A 20,876-nucleotide genomic window follows, 5' to 3' on the forward strand; every position below is an offset into this window, starting at 1 on the left:
TTGAGATGTAATCCATACTTGTGTAGATAACATACAAACAAGATTTATAGAAAACTCCAATGCCTCAACACCAAAGGAATTAACAATCCAATTGAAAAATGGGCAGAAGACATGAATAGACACTTCACCAAGGAGGATATTCAGGTGGCATGCTAAGACATGAAAAGATGCTCACAATCATTGGTCATCAGAGAGATACAAATCAAGACAATAATGAGATACCATCTCACCCCAGCACTGATGGCAAAATTCAATGAGACAGAAAATAACAAATGCTGGTGGGGATGTGAAAAGATTGGGACTCTCATACACTGCTGGTGGGACTATGAAGTGATACAACCACTGTGGAAAGCAATATGGCGATTCTTTAGAAAGTTGGAATTGGAGATACCATTTGACCCACCAATCCTATTACTAGGTATATATCCTAGAGAAGTGAGAGCCAAGACAGGAACAGATACATGCACACTCATATTCATCACAGCACTATTTACAATAGCCAAAAGATGGAAACAACCTACGTGCCCATCAGCGAAAGAGTAGATGATCGAACTATGGTACATACACATACTGAAATGCTATGCAGCACTAAAGAATAACGTAGAGTCTACAAAATACCACATTATTGGATGAACTTGGAGGACATTATGCTGAGTGAAATAAGTCAATCACAGAAGGACAAATATAGTATTAGTTCGTTGTTGTGGAGGGTCAAGGAAAGGTTTATATATTGAGGGAAACTTTCTTTGTTGGTTGCCAGGGGTGGGAGGAGCGGGGGTGGAACATTGAAAAAAAAAATTGCATTGACCCATGTCACTTTAGTTTTGTGTATTTCACTGTACACAAATTATATTTCAATAAAATGCATGTTTTTTTAAAAAAGAACCTTCCAATATATTTATGTATTTGTGTGTGTGTATAGATAGATGACAGACAGTTTCCTTCACTAAACACTTCAACAAGTAAGCTAAACTAAATATGAATAGCTAAATAGTCTTAAAGCCAAGCAGAATGTTTCACACATAAGGATTGCATCCTATGCCTAAAAGGGTGCTGGATGCACAGGTGTGCTATATAATAATTGCCCACTCACCATCTCTCTAGCTGTTAATGGACATAATAGCTAGTAATGAATATAAAGTACAGTATGTGCTTTAGGGGAAATATACTGCACTATGAAGAAACGTAGAACTCTATCTGAAGGGGTAATGGAGAAAGAGCCATTCTCTGGCTTCCACAAATTTAGAAAAGTCTGAATAAGGGCAATAATGATGTCCTAGAAGGGGCTTTCACTTTGATTACCCCCTTTTACCTTTCATTACTCCTTCTCTCTGTACATGATATTTGGTATGTAGACACGGCTTTCCGATTAGCATGTAATCCTAACAATGAGGAAATTTAGGCATTCTTCTCCCAAGATGTGAATTGGGGTATGTTTAGATGTGATCTAGTCTTGTGGACAGGAGCCTAACTTCAGAAAACCTAGGCTCCTGATGATGTGTGTTATTCTACTCACCCCTGTCCTGCTTATTCTGTAAGCAATAAATGCCTGTTGATCATGCTATTAGAAATGTCTGGTCTGGCTCTGAAAGAGATCATAATAGAAGGTCCTGGACAGAGTAGGAGAAAAATGTGGAACAAAACTCAAAATAATGAAAAAAGACCAGGATTACTAGTCAGATGGAGACTGATAGAACCCCTGAGACTATGGCCCTTCGACGTCCTTCAAGTCTGGAACTGAACTCATCCCCACGGCTCAACATTCTGCCAAACAATAGGCAAGTCTATAAGGTGAAGAACACCAGAGAGGTATGCCCTCCTTTGAAGAATCAACTGCACAAGATCAAGAGGGCAGCTCTTGCCCAGGGATAAAGCTCAGAAAGCAGGAAGCTCAGAAAGCTCAGAAAGAAGGACAGAAGGACAAACAGAAACAGTAAACACAGGAAGGAAGTGGGAAAAGTGGTATTGCAATCAATGTCACAAAACAAAATGCGTATGAATTTTTGTGTGGAAAACCAATTTGCTCTGTGAACTTTCACCCAAATCACAACAAAAAGTTTTTCTCGTTGTTTTTAAAAAAGTATCTGGTCTGTGCTCTGCTCCAAATGGTCCTTCACTAAGAACTTGTAAATATAGTGCCATCGCAAGGGGTTAGATAAACACTATATTCCTTCTCTTAAAGAAAATACATTAAACCATCTATACCTAGCAGCTATATCATCTAGCCAGTACAATCACTACTGTGGCAAGCCGAGCAGCCAAGGTTTGGTATTAGTGTCAGGTGCCGTCGGATCGATTTTTGACTGACAGCAACAAAACAGAACTTCCCCACTTGGCTTCGTAGGCTGTCATCTTCATAGAAGCAGATTGCCAGCTCTTCCTACCACAGAACCACTGGCTGTGTTCAAACCACCAACTTTTCAGTTAGCAGCCAAATGCTTAACCATTGTGACCAGTACGGCTCATTAGCCCAGCTTTGAAGAGATTCTGAAGGAGAGAAGAAAGGAAAGAAGGAAGGGAAGAAGTCATATGTACGTACACACCCAGGAGTAATAGTCAAAATACTTAACAACTTGTCTGAAAGGGGTGTTATCGAGTCAGAATGAACACTGAGCCAATCACAACAGATGCCGGCCATAAAGATAGATGATAGATAGACAGATAATTAGCTTTAATTTAATATTTCGAGAATATAATTTCAAATATTATAACAAGCACATGAGATAAAATGCTAGAGAAGATGCCTTATTAAAGTAATAAGTACCGAAGAAGATATTTACTACTCCTGACAGTAAATAAAAACTTCATAAGTAATGATCTAAGCTGAAGCATAAAAACCAAACAACATACTGCAGACTCTCTAAGTGAAGAAGGCTGCAAGAGAAGTAAGTAGCTCAAGTTACCTGTGAAAGAGCATAAATATTGGAAATCAAGTAAAATTATTCATAACCACTGGATTTAACAAGTGAGAAGATTTGTGGAGTAGAACAGTGATGATTAACACAAATTCCAAACCAGCACATTTGTAAATAAACATTTTAAGAATATGAAGCATTTCTCATTCTTGTTTTAGAAAAATAGAAAGTCTACTTATTCTGCTAGTCAGAAAGGAAAATAAAGAGGTAAACAACTGTCTTTTATTTGGGCTTTGGAGTATTCTGCTTAATCACATTTGGAGTTAACTAGGTCTACCACACATGCTACATCTGACTATAGTAGAATATGATTAAAATTATGCAGAAGAGAATTAAATATCTGATTGATGATTCAGAAGGCTTTAAAAAAACTATACAACTCAAGGATCATGTGTTGTCACTGGACTGAAACAGTGCTGACAGAAATTTGCACTTAACAGATTGCCAATAAATTTTATATATGTGCATGTTTCAGTGCAATTAATATTATAAAAACTCAACTCATTGTTATATTGAACATATGATATAATATTGCACTAACCATACAAGCATTTTCCTTGGTACTGCTGGCATTCTGGTCACTGTAATACCAGGTAAATTGGTAGTCCTGGGACTGTGGGATATGCGACATCTCAGCTTTGCTTTTAAATTCCAGTGTCAAAATGGTAGGTGGTAAAAGAATACTTATGATGATCTTTAAAAGAAAACAAAGCAAAATAAATAACAGAGGTTACATAAGGCACAGATATTATTCAAATAACAAAATTAAGAATTTAAGTATATACAAAATGCCAGGCCCATCTACAATTTAGTTTATATCCCAATTTAATACATAACTTTTGACTCAGCAATTCCAGTTATAGAAATTTCTGTCTCAGGAAAATTCATCAGAGCCAGCATATATGGATAGCGATGCTCAGTGCAGGGTTATTTGTAATACCAAAAACCCAGTGTCAAACTAAATGTCCATCTACAGAGAGACAGCTGGTGTGAGACAATTATGCAATATGGAAAACTACGCAAGCACCACAAAAACAAAAGCAATGTTGAATAGAATGAAAAAGTACTCAAGATATATTGTTAACTGGGAAAAAAAAAGTTATAGAACAATATATATAGTGTAACCGACTCCATGTTTTATAAAAAGAAATTAAAAAACAGGTATCTACATATAAATATATTGTTGTTGTTGTTATGTGCTGTTGAGTCGGACCCGACTCATAGCGACCCCTCCTTGGGTTTCCGAGGCAGTATCACTACGGAAGTAGATTGCCCCATCTTCCTTCCAAGGAGTGGCTGATGGGTTTGAACCACCAGCCTTCTGGTTAGCAGTCAAGTGCCTTACCCACTACGCTACCAGAGCTCCCATAGCAAGCCCATAGGAGAGAGTAAAATTGGTCCATAGGGTATATACAAATATATACTTAATATAATCCATGAAATCCTGCATTTAAGTTATTTACAACTATATTTATCATTTTCTTTGATTAAAAATGATAATAAACATTACTAAGGATTCTGTATAATCTGGTATAGGAGGAGGTTGCTGGGGGGATGACACTATGAGTTATCGTACTGAGTGACACCAACCTCAGTGATGCCATGGTCATACCTTGTCAACCTTCATTTCTTTCATGCTGACATGGCCTTTTATTGTTCTATTTTAAAGCTTGACCTCATGTGAAGGTTCTTTGGACTTGCTTCAGTTCTGATATGGGACTATATTTTGTTTGTTTTCTTTTCAGATGTAAAACCCAGAACTCATGCAATCTTCTAAGTCTAGAAACATCATAGTTAGCACACACAGTGATCATATTACACTAATCCATTCCTACATACTTCTTGATGAGACTTCACATGCTATTGCCCTTTTCTACTGCAGAACAATTGACTTGACAAACCAAAATCAATACCCAAGTTCTAAGAGAAATGTTGGAACCTATTACCCTAAAATCAACTTAATGAATTTTCCCATTCACATACAACCCTAAGTGATCTTCCTCATGTCCCCATCCACTTGGAATTAGTCTAACCAGAACATCAAGACAATTATTTGCAAATGTGTTCCTAATCTCACATGACATGGTGGCATAGTGGGTAAGGTATTTGATTGTTAACCAGGTTGGTGGTTCAAACCTACCAGCTGCTCCATGGGAAGATGAGGCATTCTACTTCTATATAAATTTTTCTGCCTTGGAAACCCAATGGGGGTAGTTATGAGTCAGAATTGACTTGATGGCAGTGGGTTTGGGTCTTTTATTTTTTTCTCTAGGGAGAATAAGGAGTCTCTGAGTGGCGCAAACACTTAAGAGCTCAACTGCTTGTTGAATGAGTGACACGGATTTCACCCACATCTCAGACAATGTAGAAGAAAGGTCTCATAATTTACTTCTAGGGGGGGAAAAAAAGGCTTTGAAGAACTTACGTAGAATAGCTCTACTCTAACACACACAGGGTTGCCATAATTCAGAGACTCTGGTGGTGTAGTGCCTAAGGCATTTGACTGCTAACCAGAAGCTGGCAGTTCAAACCCACCAGCCACTCCTCAGAAGGAAGACTGGGCAATCTACTTTGTAGTGATACCACCTCGGAAACCCAAGGAGGAGTCTCTATGAGTCAGATCTGACTCAACAGCAGTGAGTTTGACTAGGCAGGGTTTTTTTTTTATTTCCTTGGAGGGAAAATAAAGTTAAAATATAAAACAAACCTCTTCATGCTCATGCTTTATGTCTTTTTATTCAGTTTCATAAGCATATGTGCTTTTTTAAGGTTGACCACACCCTAAAGCTTTAGGCTTAGTTTGATGTCAAAGATTAAATGTTCTTAGTGGTTACCTAAATTACTGTTGATTATTCAAGAGTGAGGAATAAGGGTGAACTGTGGTATGAACAAATGTATGTGACTGTAGCCTTATAAAACAGCCTTTTATTCCCTGAAACAACACATTGGGTAAGCTGAACAACCAAAATAGTTTTATTTAGCTTACTGTTAGTGGGGGAAGCTCTGGTGGTGTAGTGTCTAAGGCATTTGACTGCTAACCAGAGGCTGGAGGTGCAAACCCACCAGCCATGCCTCAGAAGAAAGATTGGGCAATCTACTTCCATAGTGATACCGCCTCAGAAACCCAAGGAGGGGTGACTATGAGTCGAATCCAACTTGATGGCAGTGAGTTTGGTTTTTTGTTGTTGTTGTTTATCTGTTAGTATTTTCAAGCTGAGAAAAAAATCCATTAAAAAGTCTCAATTACTGTTGTTATAATTATTAGTGACAAAGGAGTTTGGAAATAACAAAAATTTGCATGTTTGCATATGCTTTTTTTAAAAATATATATTTTATTGTGAGTTTACAGAGCAAATTCATTTTCCATACAGCAGTTCACATATACTTTGTCTTATGACATTGACTGCAATTTATCACAATGCAACAGCTCCCCTCCCACTTCTTCCCCATAGTTACCTGTTCCTTCTGTCTTTCCCTCTCATGCACTTCTGCCCCCTGAGCTGTCTGCCTATGCATACACAGCCCTTCTATTCTCCCTTGATTGATCTCTCCAAGAAATGTATCTACCTAATATAAATGTTCAGCTTATATACCTGTCTTTAGCTTAGCTGGAAGCCACAGGAGTAGGTTCAATTCCAGACCTGAAGGGCAGCGAGGGGCCATAGTCTCAGGGGTTCCATCAGGCTCTATCAGACCAGCAAACTTGGTTTCTTTTATTTTTTTTATGATTTTGAGTTTTGTTCCACATTGTTCTCCCACTCAATCCAGGATCTCCTACATAAATTCCCCCTCCAAGTGGTTGACAGTGGTAACTGGGCACCATCTAGTTCTTCTGGTCTCATAGTCATATAGACTGAGGATCGTATGGTGTACCAGTCCCTTGGACTAATTGTTTCCAGAAATCTTTGGTTTTCTTCATTCTTCTTTGCTCTGGACAAGGAGAGACCCATCATTGCATCTAGATGGCCACTTGCAAACTTTAAAGATCCCAGTCACTACTCACGAAAGTAGGAGGTAGAACAATGTTTTGTGTAGTATGTTATTCCAATTGAGCTTGATGTCCCCTGTGACCATGGTCTCGAGCCCACAGGTCCAACTGCTTGCTCCCACCGGGTAGCTGGCTGTGGCCAAGAAGTGACTACAACCTTGTCCTTTGTAAGCTCACTATATACCTGGGAATTCTTACAGAACAATGTTTGTATATGCTTTTAAGATCTTCTAAACATCTCCACTTTAACGTGTTTTTGTGGTGGCCAGAGTAGATAAATTTACCCCCCCCCCCTTATTTTTTAAAGAAACTGCAGTAGTGGAAAAGGGAGTAATTGCCAGAAGTTCCACAGGTAAGGACTCCAGCTTATCTGTGAGGTGACACTAATTGGTTTTCCTGAAGATACACCTCTCGAACAAGTGAAAAAGGAACTCAAGAATACAGACCTTGAGACTAAACTAAGATTCAACTCCATCAGACAAGTAAATTTACCTTTAACCAAGAATGTTTCCTCAATTTTAGGCACCCCATCCACATGTCGGTCAGTAGCATTTGGGTACAAGTATGGGAGACAAAGGGACGCAATGCTCCAGACATAGCCAGTTTCAAGCAGGTAGCATTGCTCCAGTTCTTGAGTTCATATGTCAACAGTTTCATGGCCATTCGCTCATTCTGCTTGAATGCTTTCTCCAACACATCCAGGGCAAGCTGGCCAAACTGCCTATAATGAGAGAAAACCAATACAAGTGAGAGCTCCAGGAACATTCTAAAAGATTGGATATGAGACAAAAAAAAAAAATGACAAATTAATTATCCTTGATGAAAAAGAGCAACAGCAATTTAATAATCTCAGTTTACAGAAGGTATTTTAGAGGGATTGCTGCTCATTTCTTCTTAAGTTCCAGAAGAAGCAGGACTCGAGGGTATATGCTGTAGCAAACAGAATTTGCTTTACACCGGAAGTACCTGAGCCATTCGTGAGGAGAAGCACATGCCACATGATACAATGAGTTATATATATATATATATATCGTGATCTGAGACACCCTGATAAGACTCAATAAAGAAATTCTTGACAGTAAAAACTGTTCAAAACTGAATAAGCAATTAAGGAAAATTGGAGACATAATTTTTTTTTTTTTAATATTTTAAAGAATGTAATAGATTTTGATGATTTTACAAAATCTGTAAATTACTTAGAAGAAGTTAGAGCTGGGGAAACCCATGGGCTTTTTTGATTTTTCATGAGGCATTTCCTCTGAAAAGTAGATGTTATCATTTTCTGGAGTTGTTTTTTAAAATCAAAATTATAAATTAGTTTCCATTAACTCAGCTTCCCTTCTTTCCTCACTACTAAGGAAAATTTTTAAATTGGCAAATATTTCTGACTTTAATCATCAAAAAGTCAAAAACTTTCCTATCTCCCTCATCACTCTCTGATTCCTTAATACACTTGATTTACTTTTTACTCACCTGGAACACTTAAAGTAAACAGCAGGATCTGCCTTGACTTATTGTCAAAGAACTTGAGAGTTGTGAGGGACTTTCAATATCATCAACTGAATATTTTATAGTTAAGAAGCCTTAGGCCAGAAAGATCAGTTGACTTGCCCAATTAGTAAACAGCTATACTGGGACTAGCACTCAAGTCTCCTGACTTGAAGGTCACCTTTTTTTCCCTTTATTCCACAAAGCTCCTTAAAATATTTACGGACCCTTTAAATAGGAGAGTCCATGAAATGCACAGCAATAAGTTTACTTATCTTATAAGTTCTAAGGTGAGGGAGATAAAAGTATCTAGCCATTCTAAGAACTGTCAGTGTTTAGTATGAAGTGAAGAGAGAATTCCTACTTTGAGTAATTTTTCAACTCTTCAGAGGCATCATCTACCATATTACTCTCCTTAGCTTCACGGGCCATTGCTCGGTAGAGTTTGCAAGCAATCACGGCCTTAACCGTGGCCTCTTCGCCATGTTGCCAGAAGAACATGGCCATCTTCTGCCTTTTCATGAGCACAGCCCAAACTAGCAGGTCATTATAAGGGTAAAGAAAGCCAGTAGACTCAGGATCCTCTGATATGTTTTGTTCTTTTGACTTCTTCCTTGATTTATGAAGGGCTACAGACTTTTCCTGTTGGAAAATGAAATAGGAGTGAGTTTCCAAATTCTCCAATGTACAATGGTTCTACTTGCCTAATGAAACAAAAGGGGTATCTAAGAAATATTTTTTAAAATCATGGTAATAAAGAGGTGGAAATAATAACAGGAATTTATAAACTAGCAACCAAAATTTAGACCCTTTAAAGTAGTTTATTCCTTGTTGCATTTAATAGATCCAGTGTCCTTAAGCTGAGATGTTTTCAGTATATTTAACACAAGTTAAAACACTACCCTTTCAGATACTCAACAGAACAGGATAAAATAACAATTTATTGGAGAAATGAAAACTATAAGACTCTGATCTCACCTTAGCAAACAGATTCATTATTTTCCCCTTAGAGAAATGCCACTAGTGTTGCCCACATGCATCCAAATAAGTTTGGAGTTGCTTTTCCTTTATTCTGATTCTATTTCTCTAGTAGTGATGGTATAATAATAAAATTATTTTCTCCATCTGGTAAACCCACTCTTTTCGGTTCAACTCAAATGCCATTCTCTAACTCCCCACATATGTCTATATCACTTTGTATATTTCAGTGCTCATCATGTTGCATTATGATTATTATTTTGAAGAGGGAGGCTGGATCATTTCTCAATCATCATTATTTCTTTCCCTACCCACCCACATCCCAAACTCAACCAAATATTGAGCATAATGCCTGGAAAACAACAAACGTTCTATTATTATTTGGAATTAAAGAAGTTAAAGTAAAAAAATGTAATAAATTTCTTCCATTTCTACAAACAAAAGGAATATGTTTTTACTGATGATGACCAAAAATGAACTTGCAAAATATATTTTAATCTCAGAAACCATGGAAAGCATACTTCTTTGGGCCAACATCATAACCATTTATATGGAAACTCTTGAGCAAAAACACTCATCCTCATCCTCAGAGGAAAATGGGCTTGAGGGGGCATAGGAAGAGGGAAAATCACAACATTGCTCTCACACATATACACATAGATACATTCTCATCATCATACTTGTAACATTAGGATAAAATTAATTTCAAGAATGCTTCAAGGAGGAAAAAAGAAGATGGAAAGAGTCAGAGAGAGCAGTGAAGAAGAAGGAAGACGTCAGTTACATCTTATTAGCCCTGGGAAAAGGGGAATAAGGGTGTGGTATTGGACTAATGACTACATTTTTTAGTACCAGCCCATGGACCGCCTTCCTGATCCACCCTTGGGACATGGTAGAGGCAGGAACAATGAAGAGAGGCTCAAGTGTAAGCTCAGGCAATCATTTAGTTGCCAGTGCTCTGTCCTGAGCCTTTGCTCATTGTTCTAAGAGGACAGGTGTGTTATGCTTCTGCCTTGCGTCATCTGTTTTTGGTTCTTCTAAATGGTCCCTGTATTTGCACCTCCCTTTACCCAGCTGTAAATGAAGAAACAGTCTCAGTCTGCAAAACCAATGCTATTTTTAGTCTAGAAACAAGTAAGTGGTACCTTGAGTTTGTAAGGCTGGGCTGTTCTAATGAACTGAGAATGCAGTGTGCTTTCAGCAGACTCATTTCTACTTCCCGAGTGGCGTCTCCGGTGAAGGGAGGGCTGGGAAAGGCTTTGAGCAAAGTTGGTCACTCTCTGGTATATGTGGTTATTTTATTTTTAAAATAAATCAAAAATGGGAAAAAGAAAATTACAATGGTGACAAAATTTTATTTCTAGACAGTAATGAATACCAAATAATGTTGTGATATTCAGTTTATCTCTGTCACTCACCCATGATTAGCAATTAATCTCTCTAGAGGAAAGTTTACTTAGCAAGAGCCTTCTTTTTATGAAACACACTGTTATTTCCTAATATCTAAGAGAACACAATCTCTTGTTCCCCACTATATGTCTGGAGTCCTTCTCTATGTGGAAATTCCATTGGAATCAATGGATGTTTTCTATCTGGAACAAGTTCAAAATAGGCAATAAAGATTCACAGTTATGATAAGAAAAAGTCCCTATCCACAAACAGCTCCAAGGTTAACGTCTAAATTAGAAAGTTACTGGAATTTTTCCAGGTGTTATGTAATATATCCATTGGAATTTTAGTGGCAGGGCCCAACAGCAATGTAGTTATCATGCTCTATCATCATGAAGTTCTCATCAATGAGAAAGAAAAAAAAGGAAGCATTCTTAAAAGGACTAAGATAAAAATATATGGTACCAAACCATAAGCCTTGAACTGCTTTATTTATTTTTAGTTTGTGTTTTCTGGATGAAAATTAGACACAGAAGTGATGTGGTCAAGGCCTTTTCAAAGATAATGCCCAAATTAATAGTAGTAGTCACAGTGATGGTATGATATAAAATTAATAGCATCATTATAGTAATAATCACAATGACTACTATTGCTAACAGCTGTTCTACACCCTCTATGTAGCAGGAATATGGATTTTGGAGTATTACATATTTCTTCTGGCAAATTTATGAGAGAAGTATTAATCTCATTTTATAGATGAAGAAATTGACACATAGAGAGGTTAAGTTTCTTGATTTGGATTACAGAATTACTAATGAGCAAAATTAGGACTCAAGGTGAGATCTGTCTTACTCCAAACCATGTACTCATAACTGCTACAATCTAGTGTATTGTGAATACAATGATCTCTACACTCCTTCAATGGAAAAGAAACTGAGAAATGGGTAATCTAATATTGGTGGACCATTTCTAGAAAGGTCCCTAAGGTAACATCCCTAACAACCTCTCTATGTGGCTCCCACCAAGACCCTAGTATACCTACCCTTTATACCTACCACTAGTAACTTCACCAAAATGTATATTTTGCTTAAATGAAATAGCTGATACCTTCTTAAGTGATCCCTATGCCTTTGAAATCTTAGTAAAGAATATTTACTCTATGATTTTGGGTTATCATTTGTTTTGTTTTTTCTGTTCATTTCCTAAAGCCAAGTTTAGTATTCACTTAAACTGATTAAGTAAAAAAAAAAAAAAAAAAAAAAGTCAAAACTGGCTTAGTATTCTAGATAGTTCATGTGGTCTTAGCGCAAACCTCCCTTCTACCTTAATCTCTCACAACCTATGGGTTCTTCTTCTCCAAGAACACAGGTCTCCTGGTCACTGCAAAAACACACTGATGTCCACAGCACTGTGCCTCTCACTGCTCCTGCTCTTCCTCAACCAAAAATTCCCCTAAACTACCTTTACTAACACTTCCCTATCCTTTAGTAAGACTTAGTCTCTTCTGGTTACTGATCTGTATTTTTAAGAAATGAATTTTGTTATCTCTGCTAACCAGCAATTCCAATTATACATTTCTAGAGCTTAAAAACTGATGGAAAATAAAATGTGCATAATATATATTTTAAGTACATTCTGCATGCATCTTCCAATGTATGGGTTTGTTATTCCCAGACTATGCAATATTGTGTTTTATACATCTAATCCCGTCAAACTTTTGATGTCTGTATTTTCAAAAACAAAATAAAAGAAACAAAAATAGAACTAGGTGTATCTCGCTCTAACTTTTCTCATCACATGACTTCTATTTTAATATGGCAATACCTTATCAATGTAAAATTTTGTTGTTGTTGTTGTTGCCGTAGTTATGTGCCATCAACTCAAACCCGACTCATAGCGACCCCTCCTTGGGTTTCCAAGGCAGTATCACTACGGAAGTAGGATTGCCCAACCTTCCTTCCAAGGAATCAATGTAAAATATATATTGTATAAACAAAAAAATCAAACTCACTGCCATCAAGTTGATTCTGACTCATAGCGACCCCCTTTGGGTTTCCAAGGTGGTAAATCTTTACGGAAGTAGATTGCACAGTCTTCCTTCCACAGAGTGGCTGGTGGATTTAAATCACCAACTTTCTGGTTAACAGTCAAATGCCTTAGGTACTAAGCCACCAGAGCTCATATTTTAATATAATATGTATATGTATAGGACATATACATATTGTCCTATGGTGAGTTATTCATAAGTCTGTTTCCTCTAGTTTCTAATCGCCTGATCTTTATGTCTGTCCTAGGTCAGCATGCAGCACTTAGCACAGTCCTTTACATATAGCAGGTGCTCAATAAATGTTGATGAGAAAAATGTCCATTTTAGAAAGTAACCCCAGCTGAACTTCCCAAAATCATTTTTTCTAAAATTACAAATCCTACTTATCCTTAATTTTACTAGGGCTCCTTTCATTGATGCTACCTTGTGTTTTCTATACAGGTTGTTGTACAAGGCTCTGAAATTTTTCCTGGTGTAGCTGCTGCGATATGCTCCACCGATGAGATATTCTATTACCAATCCAATGTCAATCAGCGTGATTCTATAGCCTGAGAGAAGGGTATTCTGCAACAGCAACAACAAAAGAAATGTCATAAATCATTACTTGCAATTCTTTTTTTCTATCTCTTTCACTGTGCCATTAACACATAACCAAATTAATATCAAAGAGTAGACTCATATTTTTCAATCATCTTTACAAAGTGATCTAGTAATATGACCAGCTCTTGATATAATATGCTTACATCAAGGAAAAAAGATACTTTGCATTAATTAGAGTTTTTAGTTTCATAGACAAAGAATGTGTGTATGTATCTTCTCACTCATTTGCTCTCTTTCTACCTCTCTTTCTCATGCATACACATATACATACCACTTTTAGAATAAATATGTTTAATTATACTTTAAAAGTTTATTCTTACCTGTAAATAATATGCACCTACTCCTCCCTTATCAACTATCTCGTTATCCAAAATTTTGCATTTATGACAATAGTAAAAAATCTCCTGTGTGACTATTTTGTGCATTAATGACACACATCTGGCTGTAACAACTGCCAAGTTCTCTGATGGAGTTTTTGATCAGCAGACCCTGTGTTTACATAGAAAGAAAGCTCATATTGCATAGTATTTCACCACCCAGGATAGGAGAATGGGTGCCGTCTCCCTGAGGTGCCAGGGTGCTGGGCAGAATGGACAGGGGCTGGAGTAGGTCCAGCTGGGAAAGGGAACAAAGGGTACTGGTTGTCCACAGAGGGCTCAGGCAGAGCAACAGCAACTGGCATCCTGAAGGTGGGCTGCCCTCGGGAAACAAAAGGAAGCAGGACCCCAGGATCAGGCTCCAGCATCCAGCCCCAAGGAGTGATAAACATGGTCCATGCCACGGTCAGAAGGAGCCTTGTGATGAGGCACTTGGGTGCCCAAGGTCCCTGGGAGCCCATGCCAGCAGACCAGCATCTGTGCAGCCCCTTACACTTCATCAGTGCCTCCTCTTGGATGGGCACAGGTCAGGGTGGGCAGCCTACCTGGCCAGGGATTGAGTCAGTGGATGAGTAGCCAGCAGCTGCTGCAGTTTAGGGTCAAGGGCAAAGGCCAGGCCTGGCTGTTACAGCCTTGGAGGAAGCTCTAGATTATCCATTGTTATGGGGACATGGAGGGGACGGGGGGAGGGGGGCACCCACAGAGCGCTGAGGGGATGCTCAAGCAAAAGGCTACTAGAGAGACCCAGCAGGCAGCATGCATCCCCAGCTGTGGCACCCAGGCCATCCTGCCCATGGATCATGTGCCCCTGCTCCAACATAGCCACCGAAGGTGTTTGGGGATCATTGAGGGGATGAGCCAGGGCCATCTATTCTGAAAATATGGTGAGCAAAGGAGAGGGAGGGGACCCAGGAATGGGGAGGGGTGTGGCACTTGGGCCACCCTGTTTCTAGAAGACTAGGCAACCTGCTGCAGAGGTGGGGGCTGAGGTCTTCTGAGGCAACATGGGGAAGGGAGTGGTGGTGGTAGCGGATGACCACAGCAGGGGCCCAGCAGAACATTCTCAGTACAGTGAGGGGGTTAGGTGATGTAGACATCTTGCATTTTTGCATAATGCCTATTTCTGCATAACAATTTGGTCTTGGCAATATAACCATGTGCATTAAGTGAGGTGTATATATGGTCCAAGATTAAATCATTAGCCTTTCTCTTCATGGAAATGGCTACAACACTTTTCTTTATGTTGACTACATCATATGAAAAAGAAAAATATACAAGGAAGTAGAACAAATAGAAATAGGAATGTGGAATGGCAGAGCCAAAACATGAACCTGTGGCAAGACTAATATCACTGCTGGTAGGAGAGTTCAGCAACAGATTTCCAAGTGCACAGGTCTTAGTCTAAATGAAAATTATCTTGGCAGCTTAAAACCCAACTTCCTATCTCTTCATAACTATCTATTTCATGATAAATGTTTAGAGGTACAAAGAGTGTTAAACATAGTCTGAAATCAATAAGTAGTGAATAATGCAAAGAAAGCTTTGAAAAAGAAATAAACTTTTATATACCTACTACAAGTTTGCATGTGTGAATCATTTTGTTTCCTTTTTTCCGCATTCAAATTTACTTTTTATCAAGGAACTACAAAAACAGTGCTCTTATTTGCTACAGGTTAAAAACATATTCAACCTATTTCTTTGTTTTCTGCTTTTTACTGTGAAAAGATTAAAGTTTAAGGAAATAAAGTATCAAACCCAAACCACATCCACTGTCATCAAGTCAACTCTGACTCATAGTGACACATATTGGGTTTCCAAGGCTGTAAATCTTTACAGAAGTAGAATGCCTCATCTTCCTCCCACGGAGCAGCTGGTGAGTTTGAACCATGGACCTTCTGGTTAGCAGCCAAATGACTTACCCACTATGCCATGAGCCATTTGGATATAACCAAAATCCCAAACTCCTTGTCCTCAAGTTGATTCTGACTCATGGTGACCATATAGGTCAGAATAGAACTGTCACATAGACTTTCCAATGGTGTATATCTTTACAGAAGCAGACTGCCACGTCCTTCTCCCACAGAGCAGCTGGTGGGCTTGACTGACCTTTCAGTTAGCAGTCAAGCACTTTAACCATTGCCATCAATTTGCTTTACATGAACACAAACTAAACTTGAATCAGCATGGACACTTTTGCTTACTACTAATTTGTCAACTAAATGTCTTCCTTTTCAATCCTGTCACTACGGCTCCCCCACCAAGTCAATACACCCACAAAGCCCACAATCTCTCCATCAAATATTAGACTTCAGGAAGATGATCATTTTAAGAACTGTGTGAGAAAAACTTTTTCAACTGAACTGTGGATCGATTTCAAGCATGGTGACAAATAAAAAGCACTGTTAATTTCTGTTGATGTGAATAAAAGTTCTTGGTAATTATAAGAGAAGGAATTATGAAGACTGCTTAGTCATAATCAAATATTTTGAGATAATAAGTCACTGGACCTGGGAACTTAAGACCATAGTCTTCAGGGACATCAAGGTCAATTGGCATAACATAGTCCACAAAGATAATTTTCTATATCCTATTTGGTGAGTAGTGGCTGGGTCTTAAAAGCTTGTGAGCAACCATCTAAGGTGCAATATAGATATCTCCCTATCTGGAGCAAAGAAAAGTGAAGAAATGAAAATAATTAGCACAAAGGAGTAATGGACCAGAAAAACCCCATCTCCATGACCCTAAGCCCGGAACTAGATGGTGCCTGGCTACCATAATCAACTGCTCTAAAAGGGATTACAATAATGGTCCTGGATAGAGTGGGAGAAGAATGAGGAAAAAACTCAAAATCATCAAAAACACCAGCCTTACCAGTCTTATAGAGATTGGTGGAACCCCTGATGCTATGGCTTTCAGTCACCCTTCAAGCCTGGAATTGAACTCATTCCAGTGGCTCAACTTTGAACCAAACAATAGACAAGTCTATAAGGTGAATAATAACACCAGGGAGGTAAACACTTCTCAGAACAATCAACCATAAGAGGTCAAAAGGGCAACATTTGCCCAGCGGTAAATCTCTGAAGGCAGGAAAGGATAAGAAAGACGGAAGAATGGAAAAAGTACATACAGGGAGGAAGTGGGAAGAGTGCTGTTACCTTGTGAGGACTACAGTCAATGTCATGAAACAAATTGTGTATGAATGAATTACAAATTAATCTGCTCTGTAAAGTTTTAGCCAAATTACAATAAAAAGTTAAAAAAAAAGAAGAAGAAGAAGAAGGAACTAAGGTATAAAGTCTGTTAAACTTGGAAAGTTTGGTAACTCATGGAAGAGCAAAGGATTTTATTTTAAATGCAGTCTAATTTAATGTTCAATAAGAGCACCATGAACAAAATATGGGTAAGGATATGGAGAAATGAGTTCCACCCTGACTCTTTACATTAGACTAAAAAAATAAATTTGAGCTGAATACATATCAGCAATATGTATTTAAAGCAATACTAACAGTGTTACAAGTCATGTATTTGTCCTCTAAAAAGAGATAACAGAACCACCAAGTTTCTCTGTTTTTAGCTGCCTTTATTATCATCAGTGGTGGTAAAGTGATATTATGTTGAATTGAAGTTCTGATTACAAGTTTTACATGTCTGCAATTCTTAGTTTTTTTACAGGAAAAAATTATGAACTAATGCCACTTATTTGGTTGATCAAATCTTTAACAACTTGAGGAGAAAAAATGTAAGTATAATTTGGTAAAGAAATTGTTCAGAGCCACAGGTATAGAAGGTATTTCACTAGAAAAATCCAAATCTACATTTTACAAAGAAAAATCAGGTGACACCTCTATCACAAAGTCAAAACAACTACAAAGAAATTCTCACCATGCTGTTGTAATTAGTTTACCTGTTTTACATCTTGGACAAGATGATATAAGAGCATATTAGTAGGTCCTTGTTTCTGTAATAAACAAAAGGAGGAATTATTCCCTTAAATTACCATGCGGTAAGAGGGAAAAAATTATTTCAGTATGCATAAGTAACCGTTACTGAAATTTTTCATCAACATCTTTAGCAATGAAGTTTAAGTCAATTAACTTTAAGGAAGGTGTTTCCCAAGAGATGTAATTAGATTAAAATACTTTTCAAAGCAAATGAGAGAGAGAGAGGAAAAACTGAAGGGCTTAATTAAATTTATGTGACAAGAGACAAAAAGAAATTTTATGTAATTTATAACTATCCTTTAGCATATACAAATGTTTTGCCCTAATTTATCCTACCATATTATTTCATTCTCTAAACAATTATTTATTGAACACTCACCATGTTCAATCAGGCCTCTAAGGAACTCAATAAACAATATAAGCCTTTTCTTTTTAGGGTGTTCACAATCTAAGAGTCTGAGTTCTTACACTAAAAAACCAATAATATGGAGATGTGTATGCTCAAAAACAGTTACAACTAATTAGTACTATAGGGCAAGAATTGGGTAAGCAAGAAGATAGGGCTTGATAGTGCTTTGAATAAAGGACAAATTCAAGAAAACTAAAAGGGAGGATATTTCAAGTAGGGTGCATGGCTTAAGTAATTGGTGTTTTCACAATGAGTAAGCAAGTCTAGTTTCAACAGAATTTGCGTACTATTTTTGCAAGAAGAGAAATTTAATACTAGAATTCTATAACTCAATAAAATCCATTTGTCCTTACTCACATTTTTTATTTTAATTATATCTTACTACTGTATTTTCTTAATTTATGCCTCTCTTCTGTGTAAAGATTGAGTACCTCAATGGGCTCTTCAAGCACATTTTATTAAAATGAGAAATACATAAATGACCATAAGACAAAATGGAATCGATAAGAATGTTTCTTCTTTGGTGGGGAAGTCTCTCTATATATAATTGTCTTTGTCTGTGGACAAAGAGATGGCTAAATCTTAAGCTAATTAATAAGTGAATCTTCAGGGAGCTGATAGATAAAATATTCTGATACTCACAGTATTATAGAGCTCTTCAAGTCGTGAGATGGTAAGAAAGCGATGGAGGTTTACCCCATATTCTATTAAGAGTTTCACAAAATCTACCCGATCCATCACTAAAGCATCCAACATTGCTTGATCCAGTGAACCAGGCTTCAGAGAATAGAAACAATTAAGAGACATAAAGAGAATTCAGAAAGTATAAATAATTAAAGGATTGCATGCATTTAATTTCAAAAATAAACAATAAAAATAAAATGCAATCTTACTAATGTACAAGAAGAGGAAAAAAAATAACTTGAAGTCATTAAAAAAAAAATCTCAAATAAATGAAGAAACATCCCATGTTCTTGGATAAGAAGACTGACTGTTGTAAAAATTTAAATGCTTATCAAATTAATGTACAGGTTTAATATAATTCAAATAAAAATCCAAGATTTCTTTCTTTTTTGGTAGATTAACATTGTTTCCACTTAAACTTAAACTATATCTTTACTTCTGGGTATAAATGGTAAATTGAACACAAGCATCTAATTTTACTCCTACTCAAAACTCCACCAAATAAAAGTAAAGGTTTTTTTTTTAAAAAAAGAAATTGGTCAAGGACAATAAGAGTGGAGACGGAGTACATGTTGGAAGTGGGAAAGCAGATGGTCAATAGTGATTGATTTAGTAGTCCCAAGAAAGTCCAATACAGAAAGTTGAAAAAGTCAAGAACAAATCAGTTGTATACCACAGAATTCTGGTATATATATACATGCTGAAGCCTTAATGTTGAAACTTTCGCCGTTGTCTTCCCTCACTTCACTCGCACAACCTTAGCAGCAAGGCATTTACCTCAAACCAGGGAATTAGAAGATTCTTTTCTGATAATGTGACCAACACAAGAGAAAAGACATGCTGACATCAGAGTGGCCCCCAAAAATGGCAACTAGATCATCCTTCTGTAAAGCCCAAAGTTGTCAAGCTCCACCTACAGGCTCAGAATTTCTAATGAGCTTTCCAACCCCCACTCTTAAATAATGAAAACCCATGTTGCAATGAATTACTTAATATGGCTTTTCTAGCCATAGTCCCTCATTTAGTGATGTATTGTAAATTCTAGCCTCTATGCCTATAGTTTGGAGCTCTGCTGGCATGGTGCCTAAGGCATTTGGCCACTAACCAGAAGATTGGTGGTTCAAACCCACCAACCACTCCTGGGAAGGAAGGTTGGGTAATCTACTTCCATAATGATACCCTCTTGGAAACCCAAGGAAGGGTCACTATGAGTCGAAATTGACTTGATGGCAGTGAGTTTGGTTTTGGTTTGGTATGCCTGTACTTATGGTCTCATTTTGCAATGAGTTGTCTGTTACATTAATGAGGCTGGATCAGGTGGGTTGTATCCCGAGTCACTGCTTTACTAGAGGGTGTGACTCAAGTCACCACCTGTAGTTTCCTTGAGGGCATGTCTGCATCCAACATACACGAATGCTCTGCCAAAGTTCTCTGTTTTGCTCTGGATCCTGCATCTGATTCATCATCATCTAACCTCCAGTTCTTAGGACTTGAGAAAGCAGACTCTCATCTGACCTGATTCACCAGCTTCCACAGCCTTGTGAGACAACAGAAGCCTGTCATCTGAGCTGCCAATTTGGGTTTGTCAGCCCCTGCAAACATGTGAGTGAGAAAAATCCTCCAGATTGGCATCTAACCCACAGATCTGGGACTTGTCAACCTCCACAACTAAGTGAGCCATTTCCTTGGTGGTGCGTGAGTTCTGTAAGATCTTACAGCACATTATGGAACTCTAAGACAGGAGAGAGAGTTCTGAGGGGAAGAGGAGTGGCTGATATTAAAGATGATGAAGTGGTACAGGAGCCTGGAAAGATGGACATTTAGGACATCTTTGACCACTGCATCATAGGGACCACATTGTGCTCATCCTTCTAAAAGAAATTATTCCAACATCAAAACAAACAGACAAAAAAAAAAAAAAATCATCAACTAGGAAGAAGAAGACAATTTAGGGAAAAAGAAAGTTTAAAGGAATTATCATTAATATCCTCAGAGAGATTTTCAAAAAAATGTTTTGATAATAATATATGCATAGTATCCAAGATGCTATGGAAAAAAAA

General features: G+C 37.6%; 1 protein-coding gene across 1 annotated transcript in view; it reads right to left on the reverse strand.

Moving 5' to 3' along the window:
* Window positions 1-20,876, reverse strand: part of TRPM6 (transient receptor potential cation channel subfamily M member 6) — a 175,400-nt gene that overhangs the window by 86,271 nt on the left and 68,253 nt on the right. Inside the window, exons 11-18 of the mRNA XM_007939607.1 lie at window positions 18,775-18,909; window positions 17,687-17,740; window positions 13,229-13,369; window positions 10,515-10,616; window positions 8,756-9,033; window positions 7,396-7,624; window positions 3,457-3,609; window positions 2,162-2,173 (exon numbers count right to left, since the gene is read on the reverse strand). Coding sequence (XP_007937798.1) covers window positions 2,162-2,173; window positions 3,457-3,609; window positions 7,396-7,624; window positions 8,756-9,033; window positions 10,515-10,616; window positions 13,229-13,369; window positions 17,687-17,740; window positions 18,775-18,909 — 1,104 coding nt within the window. The remainder of the gene's footprint in view (window positions 1-2,161; window positions 2,174-3,456; window positions 3,610-7,395; window positions 7,625-8,755; window positions 9,034-10,514; window positions 10,617-13,228; window positions 13,370-17,686; window positions 17,741-18,774; window positions 18,910-20,876) is intronic.

The sequence above is a fragment of the Orycteropus afer genome, unplaced genomic scaffold (assembly GCF_000298275.1).
Source record: "Orycteropus afer afer isolate SDZICR_OR568_19922 unplaced genomic scaffold, OryAfe1.0 scaffold00005, whole genome shotgun sequence".
NCBI lineage: Eukaryota > Metazoa > Chordata > Mammalia > Tubulidentata > Orycteropodidae > Orycteropus > Orycteropus afer.